This window comes from Terrapene carolina, unplaced genomic scaffold, assembly GCF_002925995.2.
Source record: "Terrapene carolina triunguis isolate 2854851 unplaced genomic scaffold, T_m_triunguis-2.0 Scaffold67, whole genome shotgun sequence".
Taxonomy (NCBI): Eukaryota; Metazoa; Chordata; order Testudines; family Emydidae; genus Terrapene; species Terrapene triunguis.
Window position 1 is genome coordinate 28,374,617 of NW_020664418.1, and position 27,139 is coordinate 28,401,755.

Genomic DNA, 27,139 nt, shown 5'->3' on the forward strand with positions numbered 1-27,139 from the left:
CACACAGTATTCAGCGGAAACATTAAGAACAGTCCCACTTCGTCACAGCAACTGTTTAGCAGAATTACTTTTAACCTACGATTCAGTCATAATATTTTATCTAATATTTATGGCTTTTTGTTATTCTCTGCTGTCATATTGTTTTTATTTTCTGACACAGATTAACTCCATCCTAGATGTTTAAAGCACATGCTATTGTAAACTTTAGGTATGTCTAGCTTTGTGCTTTGCTCAGCAGGAGTTGATAATAAATTTGCATAAATATACTATACTATGTCAAGTAAAAAAAAAATCTAAAAAGAGATATTCTACAGTCATATCTTTTGGATGGCATAAAGCATTAATCAAATTATAAAACTATAAAATCTGGTTATTAAAAATTTTATAGGAGGAAAGAGATTATCAGACAAGTCAAGTTCTGGTTACTACTAGACATACCGATCCAGCTCCTCTCATTTAGAGACCATTGATACAATTCCATATATGTCACTGGAGATATACTAATATAAGAGAATTAGGACTTGAGCCTGCAAACACTTATGTATATAATGTTATTCCCCTGAATTCAGTGGGACTGCTTGTAAGTATGAAATTGAAGGGTCAGTGCCACATTCAAGAGCCTCAGTCCTTGACTCTGGCTTAGCAGTACATTGTGTGAATCTGAGAGGGGGCAAGGAGGACAAAAGTGGCTTTACTTTGCCTTTCAGCTCCCTAGTTCCTAAAACCAGCTTTGGGCTGGTTAAGTTGCCTGTGAAAGTTAGAGCAACCTCAGTGCTGCTCTAACTTGCAGCAGCTGGCAATGTTCCTCAAAATGCCCATTCTGACAGCTGTGGATTGCCAGAAAGCAGCAGTGCTTTGGCCACTCTCCTTCCTCTTGCAAGCGACGCATGATTTAGGCCAATTTCATGATCCCCTTTTCGCAGTTGGAGTAAGGAGGACATAGAAAGAACTAGGATCTGGCTCAAGGTGTGGATCTCAGCCCTTTAACTGTGGCACTTCCTTAGATCTGGAACTCTCACTGAAGTGGACTGTTTCTATGAGTATGGATTAATCACACAAATTAAGCTTTGCAAGCTTAGTCCTAGGTTTTTTAAGGTCAGCCATAAGATCAATGTAACCTGGTTAATAAAAGGAAACTTGTGTTTTGCTTTTGGGAGCCATTTTCAGCCATTTTGCCTAGTGCATCAAGTGGCCAAAGCACAGGGGGGAATGATATAGGCTAGAAGAGTGCCTTAGGATGCATTTCACAAATGACACCGTATAAGAATAGATTGTATTGTAAGATAAAACAAATTAAAATGCAAATATCTCAGTTATTTTTTAGAATGAAACTACAGGCTTTAGAAATGCTTACATTTTTCCACAGCACGGTTAAAAGGCACTGGATTATTAACATCAAGCACTTTTGGCTTCAATTTTGCAATAAAATTAGCTTGGTGTCAAAACAATTTAAAAAATCTAAATGCAGTTTCCTTACTGTATCAACATAGTTGAAATTCTAAGTATGTAACATTTAAATTGCTGTTAATGAGGGAGCTTAGTGGCATATTTTCAGCAGCAGCAGATCTGCAATAATAGTCTTATATTGCAGGGTTTTAGAAAATTAATAAAAGGAAAATCATTTGAAAATATAAAATTTCTTCTATTGCCTTTCTAAGTGTTATTAGATGATTTGAGAAGTGGAGCCAAAGCATCCCAAGGAGATGGGGAATAAAGGTCACGGTCTACTCTCTTGACCTTACATTCCACAGAAACCTCATGCCGGTCCAAGGAATAAGGAAATGCAGTTTGTAGCTTCCTGATCCTGAAGCTGCTAGGGTCCAGTTTACTCCTGGAGTTGGTTAGGGCAGCCCAGCACCCGGCTGCCATGGTAGCTATGGTCCTGTCAGCAGCTGAGGAATAGCTGGAGCATAGGAATGACTGGCTATTCCTCCTCCCTGTTCCCAACATGACTCCCTTCACCACCCCAGCCTACTCTGGGAGCCCCCCCCCCCCACACACACGGTATATCACCTGTTCTGGGGACTATGAGTCTGTCAAAGAGACTCCCTACATCAAGGATGTGGCTTGCAGTCTGCTTTCAGCTATTTTTCTTGGTGTATCTTTGTGGCCAAAGCCAGGGGCGGCTCTATGTTTTTTGCCACCCCAAGCACGGCAGTCGGGCGGCCTTCGGCGGCGTTTCTGCAGGTGATCTGCCGGTCCCGCGCCTTCGGCGTACCCGCCGCCGAATTGCCGCCGAAGCTGCAGGACCGGCGGACCTCCCACAGGTATGCTGCTGAAGGCTGCCTGACTGCAGCCTTCATGGTGACTGGCACGCCGCCCCCCGCGGCTTGCCGCCCCAGGCACACGCTTGCTGCATTGGTGCCTGGAGTTGCCCCTGGCCAAAGCACAGGGGTGAATTCCCCCTAAAGCCCTGGAAAGAAGAGCCTGCGATCTAAGGATCTGACCCTAATTCCTTTGAAGTGAATAGCAACATTTCTGTTGACTTGAAGGAGAGCTGGATCAGGCAGAAAGCTAAGAAAACTCTCAGTTGCTCAGTGGGTGGCATGGTGCTACTGCATCTGTAGCCAAAACTGACCTGGGGCCTGATTTTCAGAGACGATGACATCCCACTGACTTCATTTGGAGCATGATTGCTCAGAATCACTGAAAGGCAGGTCCACTGTCGTTATTTATTGCTGCCCTAAAACAATGCAAGATCACAACCAATCTGTAGGGCCTGTGACTCTTCTGCTCTTCATGCTAGAATGAATCTCATCAGCAGCTGAAGCTGACAGAGACACATGCAGGACAGGCTAATTAACGAGCACACCTAAATGAAGCAAAAGCTATAGAAGAAAACGACCTTAGTGGATGATTGGTGTGCTTCCTGCAATTCAGTCACGTTCAGTAAAGACTAGCAGGCGAAAGAGGTGACACAGCAAATGGGAATTACTCTGCAGGAATGAGAATTATGTTGTTGAGATAGGAGGGTTAGGTGCTGTCCATGCTTACTCTTGCTAGTGAGAGGAGAAGACGCAAGGCTTATTGCACTTGACTCTACTATAGAACATGCCCAGGCCTCCAAATACATAATTTCAGCATCAGGCTATTTGCCCCTGGTTTGGCTATTTCTTTTAAAGGGAAATAAATGACATTGGACTGGGGAAGGAGACGAAAACATCTTCTCTATTTTGTTACCACTTTAATTGTAAGTTTCCCATCCTCACTCACATGATTCTCCTTCAAGTTTGCAGCATACATCAACATCCCCATGCTACAATGTGTAACACAGATCCTCAAAATGGGGGACCGCTGGAAAATTTAACCCTTTTTAATGTGTCTAGGTGCTTTCCTTCATTACTGCCCTCCTTCTTTGTCTGTCTCTCTCCATTGCCCCAAACGTCCTTCTCTCCATGTACTGCTTCTGTTCTATCTGACTGCTTCCCAAATTCCCCCTTCTCATTCCCACTGTGCCCTTACATGTATGAGCAGACACACTTCAGCAGGTTCACTGCCTTTGGTACTATGAGGGAGCGAAGATAAAAGAACAGTTACTTACCGGAGAGCAACTGTGGTTCTTCGAGATGTGTGGTCCACATGGAGTCACCCTGGGGTGTGTCAGATCAGATCGCCCTGGCCAACAGTGTCTGTTGGAGCCATGCCAGTATCCCAGATATTGTCATGTCCCCAGAGCTGAGGGCATAAAGGGCAGAGCAGGACCAACCATCCTTCAGTCCCTTTGCCACTACAGAATCCCAGAGGAGTAGGACAGGAAAGAAGGATGGGCCATGGAATCTATTTGGAGAACACATCCTGAAGAAACACAGTTACTGTAAGGTAAGTAACTTCTTTCTTTGAGTGATTGTCCACATGGATTCCATTCTTGGTGTCTAACAAGCAGTTGTCTGCTTGGAGGCAGGCAGTAGGGGTCCCACTTAAACAGTGACTACAGAGCAGCCCTAACAAAGCAGGCATCTGATCTGCAAGCCTGTATTAAAGAGTAGTATCTTGTAAAGTTGTGGATCAAGCTCCATGCAACTGCCCTACGGATTTCACAAATAGGGACATTTTTCTAACAGGCTGTCTGAACTCTAATGGAAAGAGCTCTAAAGTGGCTAGGTGGATCTACCTGGCTAATATGTAACTTGTCCTTATACAGTTGGAAATCCACTTGCATAATATTTGAGAGGCTATTGCTTGATTCTTAATCCTTTCTGCAACCACCACTAACAATTTAGGGATGTTCTTGAATGGTTTCATCCTGTCAATATAAAAATACAGTGCCCTTACCACATCAAGTGTGAGAAGTTTTGCTTACCTGGGGTTGAGTGAGGCTTGGGGAAGAACAATGGGAGATGACCAAACTGATTCACATAACTTGTTGAAACAATTTTGGGCAGAAACTTAGGATGAAGCCTGAGATTGACCTTGTCCTTTTAAAACATTGAACCAAGGACTGTATCTCCCTTGCCTCTCCAAGGTGATGCAATAGCTACTACAAAGGCCATTTTCACGGATAGGTGGTAGAGGAGCTGGGGGAGGATGGACCCATCTACCCTGTTAATATTATATTGAGGTCCCAAGAGAGAAGGGGCTCTCAAACTGGTGTGAAAAACACAAGGAAGGCCCTTAAAGAATCTTGCAACTGTAGCATGGGAAAATAAAGTGTGGCCCTGGAGAGTAGGATGATGTGCTGATGTTGTTGCTAGATGGACTGTTATGGAGTTGATAGCCTAATTTTGTTCAGGGCTAGTCAATAATCCAATATTGCTGACATGGGTGATGTCAAGGGAACCAACTGGTGCTGAGATGCCCAAACAGAATGCCTCTTCCACTTTATAAGTTGCCCTGGTTGAGGGTTTCCTGCTTTGGAACAGAATGGTCTGAACTTTAGCTGAACAGCTTCTTTCAGTGTTGCCAGCCAGCCCGCCAGCCAGCACCCAGGCTGTCAGATATAACAAAGTTGGGTCCAGGTGATCCTCTGAGCATTTTTCTGCAAAACCTGTCAACTCCCTTGGACATGGCGGTAATGGACACTGGCATGTGCCACAAATATTTTGAGGGAGATCTACCCAGCAATGATTCTCACAGCCAAGTTCAACAGACTCGGGCTTGTGCTACAAATAGTTGTATAGACATGGATTTGAAGTTGTGGCTTGGGCTGGAGTTCAAGCTCTGAAACCCATCCCCATCGCTAGCTTCAGAGCCCGAGCCACAATGTCTACACAGTTACTTTTAGTACAATAGCACGAGCCTGAGTCTGTTGACCAGGGTTGGCAGGCTCGTTGCTGCAAGCTGTGTAGACAGATCCGTGCAGGCTCCAACAGTTTCTCATTTGTAGGCCTGGTGAGCCTGCCAGGCCTGACAGAAGGGAAGCAATGCATGTCAGAGAGAAATCCCTATTATGCCTCAATGAGGATGGAGAAAAGAGATACACCTCTTCTGAGAGAGGTTGTCCTGTCAGCAGGGTTCTGGCTCTGTTGTGCTCTCTTAACTGTGAAGATGGTGAAGTCAGTATCGCAGATCCCTCCTTTACCTCCTGTACCGATGACGTGGCTTAGCACGACCCTCATCCCCTCAAGTATTGGAGACTCCAGTACTGTGCTCTCATATAAATCACTCAGAACCATAGATGCCCTAGGTACCAACACACTAGGTACCGATGTGCAAAGCACCAGGGAGCATGGTTCCAAATTTGCCTATACAGAGGCTGTGGGTACGGAGTTACTGGGTATGGAATGATCATTACTGAGAGAGAGACATTCTACAGGTTTAGTGGGTATCACCACTACTCTCTTAACAGTTAGTACTAGGACTCCAGAGAGACTATTCTCAGGCAATTGGCTGCCCTTTGACTATTGAACTCAGAAAAGCTGGGCATGTGGTGACTTGTGCCTCACCTAGGTAGGCACCGGAGAAGGTGACCTATGCCTTGGCTCAGCTTTCGAGTGGTGGTTCTTCCTACCACTGTTAGAAGTTATTGAAGTTGGAATAGAGGCAGACAACTGGGGCTTCTCTGTCAATATAGTGTGGGACTTGGGGTGGAATCTCAGCTCACCAGGGCACTAATGGGAAGGAGAGGAGAACTGAGATTTAGCTCCTTTCAGTGTCCAAGGAATCTTGCCTAGAGTGCACCAGGAGGAACAATTTTAGGTGGGCTTCTCTAGCTTTTTGAGTCCACTTAGAGAAGTAGCGAAATGGAATATGTTCCTCTCCCAAACAAAACACGAATGTAGAATGCCCATCACTAATGCCCGCTGGAAATTCATAGGAGGGGCAGGTTTTAAATTTTAGAGATTTTGCTTCTGACATTTTAAAAGAGCCCCTATACAGGTGCAGGGGTCTAGCCTACAACTAGAATCAAACTAAAATAAGAATTCTATGTGTGTGTGTTGCCAATGGGCAGAGGCAGATTACTGTTTTGTGGGGCCCTGGGCCAGAGCAAGTGGGGCCCCCTCCCCACCCCTTCCGTCTGCAGTCCTCCCCACCTCCCACACCCTGACCCACTCCCCCACAGGAGCACCGGGCAGGTGGAGTGGAGTGTGGAGTGCCCATTTTTCTGGGGGGCCCCAATTGGCCGGGGCCCCTGGGCACGTGCCCAGTTGGCCTAGTGGCTAATCCACCACTGCCAATGGACCACAAGACCAACTAATATCTAACTAACACCACTAAACTAACACAGAGAAGCAGGCAGACACTGCAGGGATTCCATCTTGCTGCCATGGTTAATAAGAAGGAACTGAGGGATGATGGGACCCACTCTGCCCTTTATGCCCTCTGATGGGAGCGTGCCAGGCTATCTGGGCTATGTCTGCACTACATACCACTGGTGTCGTCGTGCAGCATATGTGTAGCTACATGCTGCAGGTGAAAAGCAGGCTGGTTCCGCACTGGGATGCATAGCTACACTTGCCAATGAAAGGTTCTGGCAGAAGGGATGCAGCTGGGAAACACTTCAGCGGGTCCTCACTCTGGCTGAGCCTTTCCCTGTTGTGTCCACCTACCACCCAAAGCCAGAGTCTTTCCTGTGGAGGGAAAGGGCCCGAGGAGCAGGGAGCTGCTAAAGTCCTTCCCCACTCTGGAACCTTTCCCCCTGCCGGAGAGCAGCAGAGGAGGATTCCAGGGGCAGTGAGGTGGCAGAGCCTTTCCTCTTTGCCTCCCCCTGACAGAGCTTTTCCCCATTGCAGGAGTCTTTTCTTGCATAGGGGAAAGATTCCAGCAGCAGGGAGGCAGTAAGACCTACACTGTTAATAAGAGCAGTGTAGACAGGGAGGCACAGCTTTGGGGAGTAGAGAACATGTAGGGTATGTACTCATCTCCATACCCACACCCTTCAGACAAGTCTTTTCTTGTGCCTCACCAGCTTCAATGCTAGCCTATTTATGCCTGTGCTAGGGGGACTTTGCAGGTATGTTCTCTATACTCTGCACGCTTCTTTCAGTGGTGTGGACATACCCCTAGGCTGCAGATGCAGCCCCGACCGATACTATAGGTCAAAAGGATCTGGTCTTGCACACACAGAGTGCATGCACAGCCAAGAATCCATGTGCACTCAAAGAACCAGTAGCTCAATACAGGATTATGGTGAAGTAAGTGTAGCTGGAGGAGTTGCAGTGCTGCAGCTCTGGAGACAGGAGTTCATGACTGATATACAGAACAGCTATTGTACTGGCAGTGGCTTTGCAAGCCTCTTCCCACTGCCCCATCCCCAGCCATTGTACCTCAGATAGGGTTGCTAACTTTCTAATCGCACAAAACCAAACATCCTAGCCCCGTGCCTTCCCTGAGGCCCCGCCCCTTCCTCGAAGCTCCGCCCCTGCTCACTACATTCCCCCTCCCTTGGTGGCTCGCTCTCCCTCACCCTCACTCACTTTCACTGGGCTGAGGCAGAGGGTTGGGGTGCAGGACGGGGTGAGGGCTCTGGGGTGGGTCTGGGGATGAGGGGTTGGGATGCAGGAGGGGGCTCCAGGCTGGGGGGAGGGGCCAAGGGATTTGGAGTGCGGGAGAGAGCTGTGGGTTGAGGCTGGGGGTTGGGGTGTAGGAGGGGGTGAGGGCTTGGGGCTGGGGATGCGGGCTCTGGGGTGGGGCTGGGGATGAGGGGTTTGGGGTGCAGGAAGGGGCTCGGGGTTTGGGGAGGGCTCAGGGCTGGGGCAGGGGCTTGGAGCTGGGGCACGGGCTTATCTCGGTCAGCTCCCGGTCAGCAGCACGGCGGGGCTAAGGCAGGCTCCCTTCCTGTCCTGGCACTGCGCTGAGCTCCGGAAGGAGCCAGCAGCCGGTCCAGCTCCTAGGCGGGGGGGGAGGGGCGAAGGGGAGGCAGGAGGCTCTGCGCACTGCTTTTGCCCGCAGGCACCGCCCCCCAGCTCCCATTGGCTGTGGTTCCCTGCTTTAGACCTGTAGCACCGCTGATCGGACTTTTAACAGTCCAGTCAGCAGTGCTGACCGGAGCCACCAGGGTTTTCCACCTGGCATTCTGGTAAAAAAAATGGACACCTGGAAACCCTAACCTCAGGCCTTTCCTGGAAAGATAAGGTCTAAGGATGAAAGGGTCTCTGTGGCCACTTAACCTCTCTGAAGAGAACAACAACAAAGGTAATCAGTGCCAGTTGTTGTGCTTTTTGTGAATTTTACCAAAAGAGATGAAATGGACAGTCTGCAAACCAGAGCTTTGAGTGTCAAATGCTTACAAAGTGTTCCTCTGAGCCAAGTAATTACATTCAAATTCTCTTTCTGTTGTATACTGGAAAATTGCTTTTCTTTTAGACTGGAGATATATTTACCACATGGGATCTGCTCTTTATTCTGATTACTCAATTCTCCAAAGCAAGAAACTGCAAAATTTCTCTTGGTTGTTAAAGATACTCCACAAAAAAGATGTCTTTTCATAAACACAAGCAAAGCCAATTGATGATCACTCCGAAAGAAAACTCCTTGCAGTAGAACTGCAGTATTTTTACCAAGATGCTCTCTTGAGCTGTATGAGTGCACATACTCTTATGAGTTGCCCATTAGATTTGGCTAAATAATTTACTACACAAAATTTACTTGATAAATTAGTTTTTTATTCACAAATTGTCCACAGGTTTGTGAACATGCTCGTTATTCAAAATTAATTATTGCCAATTAATTTAAACAAACAATACTTGGTCTGTAACTTATATATGAGCTATTCACTGTGAGCACACAAAATTTAAAACGTAATAGGTCATGATAGTCTTCTTTTCCCCGACAGGATGATCATAATTCTTTGTCCCCAATTTCTGATGAAATTACTTGTGATTATGAATCTGAAATTCACATTCTGCAATATTCTATAATGTTTGCTTTACAATTTCTAGTTTGGAATTCCTGACAAAATCAGTTCATAGAATATTTGTAGATGGCAAACACAAAAAGGGGACAAGCCAATCTAAGCCAATTCATAAAATATAAAGTGAATGAAGATTCTTAGAAAATGTGTTGCAGTATTTGCTCAGTTCTGTTTCTCTTCCTTTTTTTTATGATGAAAATCAGGCTGTTGTTACATTATTTACCAATTGAAAATTGCAGTTTCCTCTTTAAATGAAAAATTAATCTTTCTATTTTTACTAATACTAAATGAAAACCTTAATCCAAAAAACCCAAACATACAACCCTAGCTTACATCATACTTGAAATCCAGAAATAGTTAGATTTAAACCACCCTGTGGAAAAATGACAGTACTCTCAAACTTTCCAATAGATTTTTTATCTAGTCATCATGAAGTAAAATACAAAACAAAAAAAAATTCAGTAAAGACATTTTTCAGCGAAAGGTCTCTGACTGGTGCACATTTATCCCCCAGTGAGATAACCAGTCAAACCCAAGGGGTAGTTAGAAGGGAACTTTGTGACATAGAATCAGACCTGTTTTTTTCTGAGAAAGGCATCCCATGCCCAGGCCTTAACTCTCAAGAGATTATCATGGAGTAGAAACCAGTATTGTTTTTGTTTTCATCAAGGAAGTGAAGGCAGTAGGCACCATACACTGCATTGTTTTATACTATAAAATAAATGTCATTTCTCTTTAAAGGACTTGGTCCTAAATCATTTATGGGAACATTGTACAATAGAAATAAATCTAGCATAAAATTATAATAGTACATTAAGTAATAATTCACCTCAAGATGTAACGATGTACAAAGCAAATGGAAAGATAAAGGAGAGAGGGTAAATGCATCTAGTGGTTAGAGCAGGGAATTGGGAATCAGAGGTTTAGGTTCTATGTATGCACACCCTGTGCATGAGTTTCCCTACATGTAGCGTGGATTTAATAATACCAGAGGGGAATTGCAAGGTTTAACTAATTCATTTGTCCAATGTGCTTTGAGATCCTTGGAGGAGTTGCACTAAACAAGTGCATATAAATACACAAATGCCCTCCTACCTTGCAGATAGAGATCCAGTACAATATTTAACAATAAGATACAGTAAATAAAAGAAATAACCATTGCAATAGATGGTGCCATTAAATCCTGTGATGAAAAACTTTGGGGTTTATGTGCCTTAGCACTATAAAAGAAGATACTTTGTTTTTAAAATATACTATCAAGAAATGGTAGAAACAAGATACATGCCTGAATAATAATAATAATTAAAAAAAAACTATAACAGCAACTTTTGTAGTGTTAGTGAATTTAATAATATTCATCTGGATTTCTGTGAGCATGGTTGAAAGCAGAATTTGGTCCTTTTATACTGACAGATTTTCCACTGGGCAAATATACTGTGTATAATGGAGAATTATTCTCCTTTAAGCTCCAGACACAAAGCCCCTTAAGTAAGGGGCCCTGTTCTAATGTGACCAGAGGGTATTTCAATTTAGATTATCTAGCGCACACTACAAATCACCTACAAGTTTTAGAAGTTGTGGTCAGCATACCTTATATATAAAATTGTGAAAATGTACTATTGTATTATTGACATCACCATTAAGTTTTCTGTACTTCTGGGACTGATGTTATATCACTACACCTACTGATTTATTGATTAATCCAAAAATAATTTGGACTGAACCAAAGCCAAATGATGCAAATGAGAGTCCTTCCACTGACCTCAAAGGGCTCTGGATCTGGCCCACAGAGATTATGATGGTCTATTGGTAAGTATACTCTGCGGATAAAAATAATAGCTAATAAAACACTTTCACATTTCTACTGTTAACTGTGAAGTACTTCACTCTGAGTATTCTTTGAGAAATAGATTTAAGAGAGACTTTTTTGATCAGGATTGCATTTGAAAATAAGAAACAAGGATGAAGGTTTTGAATTCTTCACTCCCCTCTGATAAATTTTTTAAAAATTAGAAATGATATACTTACGTCATAGCTTGATAAATATATTCAATTCCATAACGCATTGCAAATTCATCTACAATTTCCTGTGCAGCAGCATCAAAGTATACTTTCCAGGCTTCATCTCCTTTCACTTCAGGGATTTTTACACCACCATTAGATTTAACTTCAGTCAAATAATGGAATAGGTTCTACAGGTAAGAGATTTTTTTCAAATTAATAGGAAATTTCAATATCTATGTGGCATTATATAAGACTATTCTATATTATGAAATATTTTTTCAGAGTATTCATTAATTTCAATTTTTGTTTGCCTCTGCAATTACTAATACCAAACTAACCATCATTTGGAGAGGAAAGACTAAAGCTTTAAAAATACTTTTTAAATGGAGCTCTGCCAGTGCAGGCTAGATCAGGTTGCTGAATCACTATCTCCTTGACATAAGGTCATTTCAGTTAACCATTGCCGACAGAGACAATTCTAATGCTATACAAAATAGTGCAGGAAGTTTCTCTTTTGTCTTATGTGCCCTTGTTAATGAATTATATCATTATGTTATAATGCTCACTGAACTGTCCAGCAGCTTGAATTGGATTTTTAACCAATGAATTTCAAGTTTCATGATTTAAATATTCTGAGTTATAGGCAATTTGTTAAGAATATCTCAGAAATTGCTCAAAGAACAAAGGAACATAGCAAGGATCAGGGTTTAGCAACCTTCACAGCAAGAGCTAGCATTTAATTTGCACGCAATGACAGAGATTTGTTCTTCTCAGATTGCCTGGCTTAGCTACAAACAAATCCAAAAAACAGGACTGTTGAATTCAGTTTCCTGGATATTTTCAATGACAAAAGATGACCAACAATTTTGAGATCTCCATTTAACCTTTACACAACCATTTCTCTTTAGCCCAGTCCATAACCATGTAGCGGGTGATCCTGCACCATTGATATTAATGGAGTTCCGCCATTCACTTCAAAGTGAAGCTGATCTGGGCCCTATACAACTTAGATACACACACACTGTGCATGAAGACAAGTGCCCAATGCAACTATACCTTAGAGACATTTTTGTAGATACCCTTTAGAGCTTTAGTACTGTACCTTTCATAGCACACTCCTACAACATTTATCTATTTTCTTGAGCTTTGGGGATAAAAATTAAATGGTGGGCCAGTCTGATGCAAACAGGAATTAACAGACACAGAGACGCTCTCAAGTAGCTGCTGCTTTTATTTGTGATGAATTTTCTTTTAATTTATGTCAAAGGCCGCCTACTCTTGGTGCTGCTTGTTTCTCACCATCATTCCCAGGAATTTTTCTGCCTGTCCTCATATTATTATATTTCTGGGACATTGCAGAACTAGTGCAGGGATATTAATGCTCATCTGCCAGTGCTGCTGTACACTGCAAGGCACCCTTCAATGAATCGAAGGACAGGCTGTACATAGATAATGAGATATTGTCCTTTGTTCACACAGAGAATGAAGAGTCTCCCTTGTTCTCCCACCTCCTATCTTTCATATTATTTATTCCTAATCACATAAAAGTCCTCCTAAGGATCTAAAATTAGAAATAAGTCACCTAGGTCAGTAGTTAAAATCTGAAAACTATATGGCATGAGCAGGAGAAAAAAAAAGTCTAATATTTTATTAGATGCTTTCCTAATTCCATGTAAAGCTCTGATAACACAATTTGATCCTGGACTTCTATTGTAGACAAAGTCCAAATGAAACTAACCGGAAATCTGACTGAGAAAGAACTGACCAGTCAGGCCCCAGGAGGGGAAACACTGCTCCCTATGGATTGCTATGGCCTGTATGTCAACTATCCTAAACATTACATCACTGATTTCTCATGTCTCCCATGGATGATGTGGGAGCATATGTATTCTGGAGGGTTTTTTTTTTTTTTAATAATTTAAAAATAAACAAATACAATCCTAGTATTCTTGATGACATTAACAAGCATGTGACTGGCATTTAAAATGTAGAGCGTAGAGAACTGCAGAAGCAAAGCTTAGGAAGTCACATGGCCATTTCACCTCTTTCTACTTTCTAACCATTTGGCAAGACCAATCTGCTGATGTAGTAGCATATCAGTCTCTCTTCCTTGGATACAATAACTTTGAATCTGGTCATGAGATTCAATCATCGATACATATTCCAAGAGTTTTAACTGAAAAACCTGTTGAAGTGAAACTAAATATATCACTGTTCTAGTCTTCATAGCCCTATGTTCTCTATTTATCTAATTTCTGTGTAGCAAAATGATCTTGTACATGAACAAACTTCACCAACATACCTCATGTAAATATGTGTATTGCACATGGTATGGAGCAACTTTCTCCTCTCCTTTTATTTCAACGTTGATTTTCAACCTAATGGCACCAGAGACAGCTGATTTATCTGTTCGTTTTTCTGAAGAAACAGAAAAATAATTGTTAATTTTTACCAAGAATACATTTCTGTCAAAACAGAGAAACACTACTGCAGTTCTAAAAATTGTTTCGGTCCAAATACTGTAATGTTTTCTATGCCCCCGAAGTCCAGCTGTTGAGCACAACATATATTGATTTCCATAGTTAGGAATTTCTAATGTAATGTCATTCTTGATATTTTTGCAAACCTGAGCTCCCATATGGTCCAGGCCATAGAGTACAATATCTTGCTGTGAAGTAACAAATCTCCCATAATGTGTCACCCAAACAAACTCAAAATAGGTTGTACACAAATGTGTGTACTACTTTCTTTTAAAGGAAATGAGTTAATTCTCCTATTTCTTATTTGCTATTTTATTATTACTATTGGTGCTTCCCCACAGGCATCCCCATCTTCACCAACAGCCTCAAAGACATCCATGCCTGAGGGGAAACTCCAAATTCTGTGCATAGGCATGATTCCTCAACTGGGGCTGAATCATACTGAAGAAAACATCTGGAGAACTTTGCATGAAGCCATCTATATTAGTCTATCTAGTTACTACTGCTCCTTATGCTGACAGCTGTTCTTTGATTTCACCTATTATTATTCCAGTCCATTCAAGCAGTGTAATTTGATTTAACAAGCATTATGTTTTGTTTTGTTTTTAAATAAATCTTTTGTACAGTGCTGTGAAATGAATCATGAATAAAGGGAATGGTATAAGGAATAAGAATCTGGCATTCTTACTAATCCAATGCATTTCATTTTTGAAACTTCCCCCACACACACATCCCCCCAAAAATGTGTGTGCGCGGGCATTAGAATGACATATACCATCCTCCTTTTTAAGATATTACAATTATCAGGAGCCACCTATAAAGTTTATTGTAGAAGACAGTTAAACGCTTTGCAGTCTATACTTTTTCTTTCTTTTCTCCAATTATACAATAAGGGTATCTATTTTCAACATTAAATTGCTTCCAATCAAATCAGTTAAGCAACGATTTTTGAGGCGTCAGTTTTGTCAATTGCTTTCTATTATTGTATCAGTTTTATCAATTGAAAGATACTAAGGAAATCTTTCAGGATGACAATGGCTTGTTTATCTTATTAAAAAATTATTCTGCGTACAAATATAAAAACACATGGCTAAAAGATTTGTTTAATTTGCTGCAAAGAATCAAACGTTTTTCTTTACATGTCCATATATTTCAATTGCTAATGAAACGTTAAGTAGAACAGTGGAGAAATAAGGGTATTTACATTGCGTGATAAAGATTTTTGCCCAGAAAACACATGTTCCAACTTTGGCAAACTCCCTGTTACATAATTTACCTTTTGCAGAGCAGGCAATATAGATAAAACATTGTTAGCATATTTATATTATCAAACAAGTAGAGGAGGTTAGTACTTGAGTTACAGCACATCTAGTGGATACAAACTTGCTTCAGAAAAAAAGCAATATTGCATGCTTATCTTTATGTAAGCTAACATCTACTTGCAAACATTAATTATTTGAACAAATACAAATTGGCACATTGTGTGTAATCATGGGCCTTATTCTCATCTCTGTTACATGGGTATAAATTAGAAGAGAGTCCAATGATAACAGACTAGCACAAGTGAAATGTCAAAGGAGAATTAGGCCCAGGACTATACAGAAACATATATTAAATGATAACATGATTATTATTTGATATTCAGTAAGCAAATGATTCTATGTGTTTCTATATGTGATTCATTTCACATACAATGAGCTGTGAATAAAGTGATAGGAGGTATTTATTTACACTGTCCTGATAGCTGCAGCAAAACTATCTACCAAATCCTTTGAAATAATCTCATTTTGAATTAAATCAAAAATTTGTCTTTTGGAGTAGGAATTGCTTTAATTGGCCTAAAAGAACAGGAGTACTTGTGGCACCTTAGAGACTAACAAATTTATTGAAGTGAGCTGTGCCCACGAAAGCCTATGCTGAAATAAATTTGTTAGTCTCTAAGGTGCCACAAGTACTCCTGTTCTTTTTGCGGATACAGACTAACACGGCTGCTACTTTGTAACCTTTAATTGGCCTGCTATTCAATCTTTAAATAAAGTTTTATTTCTCTTAAGTCTGACTCAAAAGTGAGATCTAATTCCACCTTGACCTGAACCTGGAATCCAAAACTGAGTATAATTTTATATATTAAGAAGGAGGTTGGTGGAAGCCTCCGGGTAGATATTGAATGAACATGGAGTTACCCGCACTGTACACTTTTATCTGCCGGGTAGTCCCAGGCATCTAATAGTAAAGTTGCAACCTGATTAAAATCATATCAGGTGTCTCCTGTCCTTCTTTTGGCATAGCTGGACAATTATTTCTCTAAAATTTGACTCAAAAGTGAGATCTAATTCCGCCCTTTTAAACCTGGAATCCAAAACTGAGTATAATTTTATATATTAAGGGGAGTATTATTTTCATACAACAAATATGCATTACAAAGTTCACAACACTATACATCTTGAGATTTTGTCTAAACTAATTTTAAGTAATAGAAAATGATTAATACCTAAATTGTACCATACATCCATTTCTCCGCTTAGTGTTCTCACTTCAATGATTGTTTGTCCCAGAAAGTCATCTGATTCCTTTTTGAAATGTTGCTTTACTCTAGATTTAATGTCATCATCTTCATCCCAGACTCTTACTTTTATTCTGTCTGTGGAGTTATGGCATTCACTGTAAAACAACATACAACAAGATACAGGCCATGATACATTTTCCCAAATAGACTTGTGAATTACTGTTTATTATTATTTATTAATTGTATTATTGTAGTGCTAGAAACCCCAGTCATTGACCAATACCCCACTGTGCTGTTGAAACACAAAACAAAAAAGACAATCCCTGCCCCAAAGAGCTCACAATATAAAACAAGAGACAACAGATGGTAGGGAAGGATAATTACGAAGGCAGGGAAAACAAACAGCAGTAGCCTTCAAAACACAACTAAGTTTTTGAAGTATGCCTTACTTTCTCCCATGGACACCTCACCACTGGTGAAGATCCCCCTCTATAGGAAAAGCCCAGGGCAGCTGCAGCCAGGAGAGACCCTGGCAGAGCAGCTCCATTAGACCCATGCTGCCAGAGTGGAGGCCAGAAGAACCACAGGGGCCTGTAACTGTTGTGGCGGCACAAAGATTCCATGTGGATGTACATGGCCTCTCACAGACCTTCTGGGCACTGCAGAGATTCTGAGAAATTTGAGGGATATGCGGGAGGGGTGGGAGAGAAGGGAAGTGCCCCACAGTATATTATGTGAGAGAGGAGAGGCAGACTCCATACTGTCTTGAGGCAATGACAGGACAGAAAACTCAGAGAGGAAACTTTGCAGATTTCTCCTCCCATCAGCTCCTGTAGTAAAGCCCATCAGGTTTACAGTTACTTCTTATTCGTGTAACCACTGTGTAGCCAACTGTTACTCAGTGTTGGCTTTTTAATTCCATCAGTAGGAATCCTCAGGTATAGGAAATCTGCAGAACCATGAGCAAGCTGCAGTGTCAGTTTATAGGCAAGCTCACTCTAGCTAGACTGATGCGTGCTTTCCATTATTTGTAGAAGCAATTACGTTATTTCAGAGCTAAATCATTCTGTAACTCTACAAACAAGTTTTAAAATGTTATCTTAGTTTTAGTTAACCTGCAAAAAAGGTCTTAATTCAATAATAAGCCTGTATCTTTAGCATGGTCTGCTGGAGTAAGCATGAGAATGGCTGCAGATTTCTAGTCTGAGTTCCAATCCCAGCTCTACCACTAATTGACAATGTGTCTCAGTTTCTCCAGTATTAATATGTGTGATGTTCCCCTGGTGTTATCTGGACCGGCGATCTGCCAGGTCACTCTAATCCTCAACTCTGGGAGCCAGCCTTACCCTGCTCTGCTGTGAGAACCCCCACTCCCGGGATGTTCACGAACAGCTTCTGGTATGTCAGCTGCTCCCAGCTACATGAGTGGGTACTTTTGGCCAGCTGCTGTGTGGACTGTGTAAACTGAATGACACTAGCCAATATCTCCGGTCCCAGACGCAACCCTAGGAACCTCCATCTTGCAGTGTACAGTTATGCCCGCTGGATGCTGCAAGCTTATATAAATTCGTCAATGTAACAAAGACATTGATATGCACCAGGCTTCTTATCCCAAGGAGAGTCTCTGACACGCTTCAAACCAAATGCACTGCTTCAGGTAGAATAAACAAACAGATTTATTAACTATAAAGATAGATTTTAAGTGATTATAAGTCAACACATAACAAGTCAGATTTGGTCAAATGAAATAAAAGTAAAACGCATTCTAAGCTGATCTTAACACTTTCAGTACTCTTTCAAACTTAGATGCTTCTCACCACAGGCTGGCTGGTTGCCTTTCAGCCAGGCTCTCCCCTTTTATCAGCGCGTCAGTCGCTTGGTGGTGATGTCTGTAGATGGAGGTGGAAGAGAGAGGAAGAGCATGGCAAACGTCTCTTTTATCATGTTCTTCCTTCCCTCTTGGCTTTGCCCCCCCTTTCAGAGTCAGGTGAGCATTACCTCATCGTAGTCCCTGGCTGACCAAGGGAATGGGGGTGACTCACTGCAGAGTCCAACAGATCCTTTGTTGCTGCCTAGGCCAGTGTTCCTGTGAGGCTGGGCTGGATTTGTCCCATACATGCCCTGATGAGGTATGAACTGCCCCTCCATTCCTGGAGAGTTTTGGCTGGGCTTGTTTTAAGCCACGAGGACACATTTTCAGCCTCATAACTATATATATGAAATTACAACCTATAACATTACTGTAACAACAATTACTATAACAACAATGCTCAGTGCATCATGAGCCTTCCAAAGACACCCAACAAGACAAACGTTGCATTGGATACCACACAATCATTTTATAAGGATGAACATGGGGGTGTAGGGTGTTCCCCTGAGGTACAGAGCGTTACAATGTGGTGATATGAGTACTTACCTCCCAACTGGCATTTCACAGGAGTGTTCCAAAAATGCAGTAATTATGGTTGTTAATGACCTTTGACACTTGTCACGAAGTGTGGGGGAGTCAGGGCCCTGCACCCCTCTTCCTGAGATTCGCTGTGACTCTCAGCCAGCCAGTAAAACAGAAGGTTTATTGGACAATACGAACGCAGTCTACAGCAGAGCTTGTAGGTACAACCAGGACCCCTCAATCAAGTCCTTCTGGGGGTTCAGGGAGCTTAGACCCCAGCCTGGGGTTCCCTGCGTTGCACCACCCAGCCCAAAACTGAAACTCCCAAATCCCCCCAGCAGCTTTCTCCCCCCTCCCCTCTGCCCTTCCTTTCCTTTGTTCAGTCTCCCGGGCAGAAGGTGTCACTTCTCCCCACCCCTCTCCTGGCTCAGGTTACAGCTCAGGTAGCTCAATGTAACTCCCAGGCAGCATTCCCAGGTCAAATCCGCCCCGATCCCTGTTCCGTCACAACACTGTAAATACGTTAAGTGGTAAGAGTTATTGCCCTCAGAGCCAATCAATAAGTAAATATAGCACACCCATCTTTTACTTTGCTTCACTGTAGCAGTTGTTTGGGTATCACAAAAATGCTTGTGCTAGACCAATTGCCAATTTTTTAAAATGTATGTGGCTTTGATAATTAACAAATAATAATTCACTCCAGTGTTTTCTAAAATATTGCCTAGCATTATGGACAAAGTCCCCAAATTGCATACAGTCCAGTATTGTATACACAGTGGAAACTAAATGAGAACATTTTCATAGGCATTACAGTTAAGAGACATAAAACTCAAACAAGGCCATGGTAAAGATGAAAGAGAATTATTCTTGTATTTTCCTGCTTCCTGATTTACTGCCATATCTTATTCTGCTGGAGAAGTGCTAATTCCCATTCTGATATCCACCAGGTTCAGAGAAGAGCATACAGTAGAGAGGCAGGACCACTCATCCTGCTGCCCCTTGCTTAGAATCTCTTCTCCTCACTGGCTGTGGAGCCCTGACCCCAAAGAACTAAAGAGTTTTCCTCAAGCTTTCCCCATTCTGAAGCCCTCTCCCCATTTTCTCCAGATTCTGCTCCCTCCTGTTCCTATCAGTGAAGTATCCAGCCCAGCAATGCATTTTAATTAATAAGGCTAATAAAGCATTTCAGCTCACATCTGCATGTGAAATCCAGCATAATCAACTGTTTGCATCTGATTGATATACCCAAAATATCATCACTTCTCTTGTAGCTGCATTCAAGGATTAATTTAATTGGGGTAAGAAAAGGAAGATAAAACACTGTATGGTTATTTTAGTGTTTGATTTGTGTGGCTGAGTAGCTAAAACGTCTATTTGTCTTCAGAGTGAATCTAAAAAGCCTGAAGAATATTTCCTCATTGATTGCTCTAAAGAACTACATCATAACTGCTGTGATAAGAGAGGTGCTTTTCAAATGATATGGTAGCTTGTGGTAAATCTAGGTCAATGAATAAACAAAACCAGTTTACTGTAGATTGTATTTCAGAATGCGTTAATTATCTGCTCTCTTTTTCTGAAGAAAGCCAACACGGCCTTGAGCACGGCCATCCAACTAATTAGACTGCACAATTTAAAATCATAGGACCCAATCCTGAGAGTAACCATTAAGATATGTTGGCCTCAGCATGACTATTCATATGAGAAAAGTGACTTATATGTGTAAGTGTCTCCAGGACTGGATCCGGGTGAAGTAACTAAAATGAGAGTTAAAGCATTCTCCAACTTTAAAGTCCTACAATAAGGTAGCTTGCAATGGCAATTGAAAGATCTTTCCTTCTCTCTCTGCATTTTTCAAGGACTCCATTTTTTGATTGGTGTCAAGAGTTTGGTATTGCATTAAGAAAGTATTACAGTTATATATACTTTGGTTTGATGCTCATAGAGATGGCTTATACCCCAGAAGGATCATATGAGCTGCTGGTGTAACAGAGGAAAGTTAGCATGTCAGAGGAAAGGGAATATGACCGTAGCATTCCAATGTGACACCAATCTTCATGTAGTTTTGGCTCCCTTGGAGCTGCTTGCAGCTAGCATAACTAAGAACAGCACTGAGGATGCTCTTGAAGCTGGGGGACCTTCCTTGAACTCAGCTTCAGAGGAGTGCAACTATGATCTGCCTACTGGGTGCAATTTTGGTGGGACACCAGGATCAGGTCCCTGTTTATTTGAATTACAGTGTAAGCAAAGACTTTTTGGACTAAAGTTTGGGGCTTATATTTGTCTAACACATTTTTTCGTTCCTGAAGGTTAATTACTTCACGAGATTTGGAAGGAACCAAAGCACAATTCTCATCGGAAGTTAAGGTAAATACTGATTAAATTGCAATTTATCCATGTGTACCTCCTAGTAAAGGCTGGGTCAGGTGGAAGCACTTATTCTAGATGTGTTCCTGGCATGTTATCTCATGTGTCTTTTTCAATGGGGGTTAGAACTAAACTTACATGAGAAAATTTCCTAACTCCACGAAAAGTATCCTTTTCTCTTCTTGACCTTTGTTTAGTGTGTTGTGGTGAGACATATTACTATCTAGGCATTTATACCATCACCATGTCTGAGCCCTTAGCCCCAGATCCAGCCCCTCCTCCACATGGATGGGGGCTCCCCAGGCAGCAAAACCAGTGTGGTTCTGCAGTGGAAGGAGGGACAGGATCCCAGGAGGCTGAATAGTAGGTGCACAGCTCCATGGGGAGGCAGTAAGATTATGGGGAGATTTACCACTGAGATTATGAAGGCTGTACCACTGCATGAATCCTCTCAAGCGTCTTATGCCATGGACTGCATATGCCACTGTAGTCACTGGACTACAGTAACCTACATATGAGACTTTGAGTCCTTGTGTGGGGGTGGGGGGGGGAGGAGGATTCCCCTCTCCTGCCTACCTCACTTACTTGTCCATTGCCCAGCCTATCCGGACTCTGAGAATAAAATTTGCCCCTTACAGAAGCGTTCTCCCTGCAGCCACTCTCTAGTAAGAAAAGATGAACGTGGGGCAAAGTACATCGTGAGGAAGCTAAGAAGTGAATTGCTATTTAGTGCACAAAGATTCCGGGAACAGCTACATTCCAAAGCTGAAAAGGTTGCAGTATATTTAGATACTAAATGGTACATGCAAGTTTTCATAAAATAGTGGTACTCTACTGCACTCTCACACTTACAAAGTGCTTTACAGACATGAATTCATAATGGTGACATTACTCCTTTTTTGTGAGTTCAAATTGCAGATTTGGATTAACAACCTTTCTAATAAGTAAACATACTTATGTAATATTTATGTAAACTTAATGTAACCTACACTGCCTCAACTCTATTGTATTTTCTTATATTGTATATCAGCCTCTCCTCGTAAGTCATGTGCCCCAGCCCACTAATCATTTTCATTGCCCTCCACTGGACTCTTTCCAATTTGTCCACATCCCTTCTGTAGTGGGGGGACCAAAACTGGATGCAATACTCCAGGTGTGGCCTCACCAGTGCCGAATAGAGGGGAATAATCACTTCCCTCAATCTGCTGGCAATGCTCCTACTAATGCAGCCCAATATGCTATTGGCCTTCTTGGCAATGAGGGCACACTGCTGACTCACATCCACCTTCTCATCCACTGTAATTCCCAGGTCCTTTTCTGCAGAACTGCTTCTTAGCCAGTCGGTCCCCAGTCTGTAGCGGTGCATGGGATTCTTCCTTCCTAAGTGAAGGACTCTGCACTTGTCCTTGTTGAACCTCATCAGATTTCTTTTGGCCCAATCCTCCAATTTGTCTAGGTTACTCTGGACCGTATCCCTACCCTCCAGCGTATCTTCCTCTCCCCCCCCCAGCTTAGTGTCATCTGCGAACTTGCTAAGGGTGCAATTAATCCCATCATCCAGATCAGTAAAAAGAACAGGAGTACTTGTGGCACCTTAGAGACTAACACATTTATTTGAGCATAAGCTTTCGTGGGCTACAGCCCACTTCTTTGGATGCATAGAATGGAACATATATTGAGGATATATATATACACATATACAGAGAGCATGAAAAGGTGGGAATTGTCTTACCAACTCTGAGAGGCCAATTAAGTAAAAAAAAACCGGCCCGGCCCGCCAGGAGCTTTCCCTAAACAAGCAGCGTCCCAAGTTTGGGAAACACTGATCTGGATTCAGAGTAGCAGCCGTGTTAGTCGCAAAAAGAACAGGAGTACTTGTGGCACCTTAGAGACTGCTGAACTGGTCAATTATAGATTCCTCTTGCATAGAAGAATCCTCGGATGACACAGGGCTTCTGTAATAGCTCCTATGCCATCCCCTTCTTAGTGTATGGCTTAAGGGAGGAAGTGGGTGGAGAAGTGTTCCTGTACAGAGCCAATCCCTAGCTGCCTGAATGGCCCCTGTGGGCTGCTGGCAAACAATGTCAAATAGAGAAAACTTCAGGCTATTGTCTTAAATTCAGGGGACCAGGCTGGTACCTAACGATCTCATAAAGGTAGCTCAAAGTTATCTTTGCCCTTCCACTTGAGCTGATCACAACTTGACCAATGCAGAGACTCTGGGCCTTAGGTAACACAGTGACAGGTGCCTTAGAAATACCTATAATCGATAAAATAAGTATGCTAGTTTATCAATTTGTAATATAAGCTGCCTGGGAAAATCCTAGAGTAGCTGGAAATAAACAAATCCCTCAACCACTAAGCAAAAGGGTGAACCTGCAAACCTTCTTATATTTCAGAATGATTCTAGACATGTGCATGAAAAGATAATGTGCTGTGGGGATTCAACGTACTCAGCCAATATCAAATCACCTTTCAGTGTACTGTATTTGAATCACAAGAAGCAGGAGTTGAATTGGGGGTGTCAAGGAGTAGTACCATTTCAAAATCAAGCCCGAATGAGACACAGCACACAGCAGGTTGCCCATATGTTCACGCCATGCTCATGCATACTCTGCTGCCCCTGGGTGGAGCCTGGATGCCCTCCAGAGTTCCACTAGACTCCTCAGGCTTAGTTTCCTCTTTCTGGCGCTTACATGCTCACCAGGGCTCTGCTGGTCTCCTTGGGCGTGGCTCCCTGTCAATGGAGTTCAGAAGCCCAGCTGATGTGATGTCACTCCATGATGGAATACACCCCTATTTTACAATAATCTTTGTAGAAAATATGCCTTGTAAGGTATCATTTGAAAACTAAAAACTCATTGGTCAATAATATCATGGTGAAATGTATGTAAACAACGTTATATGTGAAGTTGTGAACATAAGCTGAAATAATGACTGAAGTGTGTTTACTATGCAGGTCTGGGGAGTGGCTAAACCTATTTCTCAAAGACAAAGGATAAGTTCAACCACCATTCCAGGGGACATGCGTCCGTGCTGATAACGGGTTCTGCTTGATAACAATCCAAAGCAGTGCAGACCGATGCATGTTCATTTTCATCATCTGAGTCAGATGCGATCAGTGGAAGGCTGATTTTCTTTCTTTGGTGGTTCGGGTTGTGTAGTTTCCGCATCAGAGGTTTGCTCTTTTAAGTCTTCTGAAAGCTCCACCCCTTGTCCCTCTAGGGTGACCAGATAAGGGGAAGAAAATATCAGGACACATGGGGGGGGGGGGGGGAAGGAAAAAGGGGAGATCGGGGGGGTGAAAAAAAAAAAAAAAAAAAATCAACCCAGTGCTGCCGGTGGATATCGGGACAAATTGCGTCTCGACCAAAGATTGGTCAGGATGCGGGACAGACACCGAAAGAGAATATCGGTCTGGTCACCCTATGTCCCTCTCAGATTTTGGAATGCACTTCAGATTCTTATACCTTGGGTCAAGTGCTGTAGCTATCATTAGAAATCTCACATTGGTACCTTCTTTGCGTTTTGTCAAATCTGCAGTGAAAGTGTTCTTAAAATGAACAACATGTGCTGGGTCATCATCCGAGACTGTTATAATATGAAATATATGCAGAATGTGGGTAAAACAGAGCAGGGGACATATAATTCTCCCTCAAGGAGTTCAGTCACAAATTTAATTAACACATTTTTTTAACAAGCGTCATCAGCATGGAAGCATGTCCTCTGGAATGGAGGCCAAAGCATGAAGGGGCATATGAATCTTTAGCATGTAAATACCTTGCAGTGCTGGCTACAAAAGTGCCATGCAAATGCCTGTTCTCACTTTCTGGTGACATTGTAAATAAGAAGAGGGCAGCATTATCTGCTGTAAATGTAAACAAACTTGTTTGTCTTAGCGATTGGCTGAACAAGAACTGAGTGGACTTGTAGGCTCTAAAGTTTTACTTTGTTTTGTTTCTGAGTGCAGTTATATAACAAAAAATTACATTTGTAAGTTGCACTTTCATGACAAAGAGATTGCACAGTACTTGTATGAGGTTAATTGAAAAATACTGTTTATTTTGTTTATCATTTTTACAGTGCAAATATTTGTAATAAAAAATAATATGCACTTTGATTTCAATTACAACACAGAATAAGATATATATGAAAATGTAGAAAAATATCCAAAATATTTAATAAATTTCAGTTGGTATTCTATTGTTTAACAGTGTGATTAAAATTGCAATTAATCGCGATTAATTTTTTTAGTTAATCACGTGAATTAACTGCGATTTATCAACAGCCATATTTTACTATGAAGCAGTGATAGGATTAATTTTAAAAAATCATAATAAGAAACCCATTTTCAACTGTTTAAAAATCATTAAGTGGAGGTTAAATTTGAGGCATTACATATTAAATTTCATAATGAATAATTTAGTATCTCATTTAACTGAGATTTGAAAATATTTCAATATTTCAGAAAAAATAGGTAATAAAATTTGAAACACTAGCTGGATCTTTTGCTGGTTCTTATACTACTGTTTCTGTTAATTGGAATTTCTGGGGAAAGCCATAACTTTGATAATCTAATGGCTTAACTGTCATTGTCTTCAATAATTCTGTCCTTTCCTCACTGTCTAATTTGTTTAACTGTTTTTGTTTAAGAAAGCTAGTCTCCAAACCAGTTCAGTATAGTTTTGATTTTTTCCTTCCCTTCTCAGATAATGGGTCTCATCAAAAATCCACTGAAGTCAAGAGAAGTCTTTCCATTGATGGCTTTGAATCAGACCCAACACTTTCTTTACCACAATTTCTGTGGCAGAACTCAGATTCTGCTGTAATTTGCTTTGACCAAGATGCCTTATTTTTACAAAACTAATATTCTGGGGATGTCATTCTTAACTTTTGAAATAAATGCTTAATCAAAATGCTGTTATTCTAAAATAAATAATGATAGAACTAGAATTCAGTTGAATTTTAGATGTATATCTGCCTTGATGATGATCAAGCCACAGGACAGTGGGCCGGGCTAGTAGCATATTATAGGTAAGAACATTTGCCCCCTTCCCATGAAGTGGGTCTCAGATATCTAGTATCATTTTAGTTCATTCTATTTCACAGTCTCCTTTAGTGGCTTTATATAGATATTGAACAGGATAGGAAGTGGACAGATGAGGTGAGGGCTCTGGAGGTGGAGGCATATGTCTCCATTATGACTCTCTGGTGTGGCCTGACAGAAATGGATGAAACCATCTCAGGGCAGTTCTGTTAACTCCTGTCACATTTCTGATACCAGACAAGAGAAGTCCATAGTCAATGTACTGTGCATGTTTTTCCCTGCTAGCAGGAATAAGAAAATGGACCTAGTAGCTGAGAGCCTATATTGTTAATATTGTTCTACTGATCAGTGCAGCACCAAACATAGGTTAGGAAAACAAACATAACATATTAAAAATGTCCTTCTAACAGTTAAACTCTTCAAGATTTCTCCCCGACTAAACATTCCTGTGTTTCATGTATAGTAGAGCCTACAGTGTTCTCACAAGGCAGATACATCTATTAATCCTAGAGGAAAGGTAATAAGAACAGAACATCTTACCCAACATAAATATTAGGTGTAAAAATAGCTATTCACTATAAAGGTGAATGATCTAACAACATAGAAACAACTGTATAAGACAAAATGGAATGTCTAGCACTGTAATGCCAGTTCTATTCAGCTTTTTGAGAGAGTCAGCAGAACTGTCACTATAACTCTATAGTGAACCCCAAGCTAATTCAGTTCCTTCAATAATCTATCTAGCATTGAAAAGGTAAAATAATAGAATATGCCTGCATATATTAGTGGGTCATATCTTTGAAGAGACCTGATAAAGGACAGAAGCAAAATTCAAAGCAGAGGGACCACAAACTGTAAAGCTACCTTAAACCAAATTTAAAAGTCTTTTGCTGAATTATCATCACTGCTTGTTTGGGGGGTTTCCCTATTGATTCTTTGTCAACAGATGGCTCCCCAAATCATAGTCTTAAAATACATATCAATTTTCATTATGCATCCATGGTTTGGCAGGTATAAAAATAAAAAATTGAATGTCTCCCTGAGTAAAAGATTTTTC

At 41.5% G+C, this 27,139-nt stretch overlaps 1 protein-coding gene across 2 annotated transcripts in view; it reads right to left on the reverse strand.

Annotated features, from left to right (window-relative positions):
• Positions 1 to 27,139, reverse strand: part of UNC13C (unc-13 homolog C) — a 404,743-nt gene that overhangs the window by 223,483 nt on the left and 154,121 nt on the right. For both annotated transcript variants that reach the window (XM_024198093.1, XM_024198092.1), the window contains 3 exons: positions 16,265 to 16,434; positions 13,596 to 13,711; positions 11,318 to 11,481 (listed from right to left, as the gene is read on the reverse strand). In XM_024198093.1, the coding sequence (XP_024053861.1) occupies positions 11,318 to 11,481; positions 13,596 to 13,711; positions 16,265 to 16,434 (450 nt within the window). The remainder of the gene's footprint in view (positions 1 to 11,317; positions 11,482 to 13,595; positions 13,712 to 16,264; positions 16,435 to 27,139) is intronic.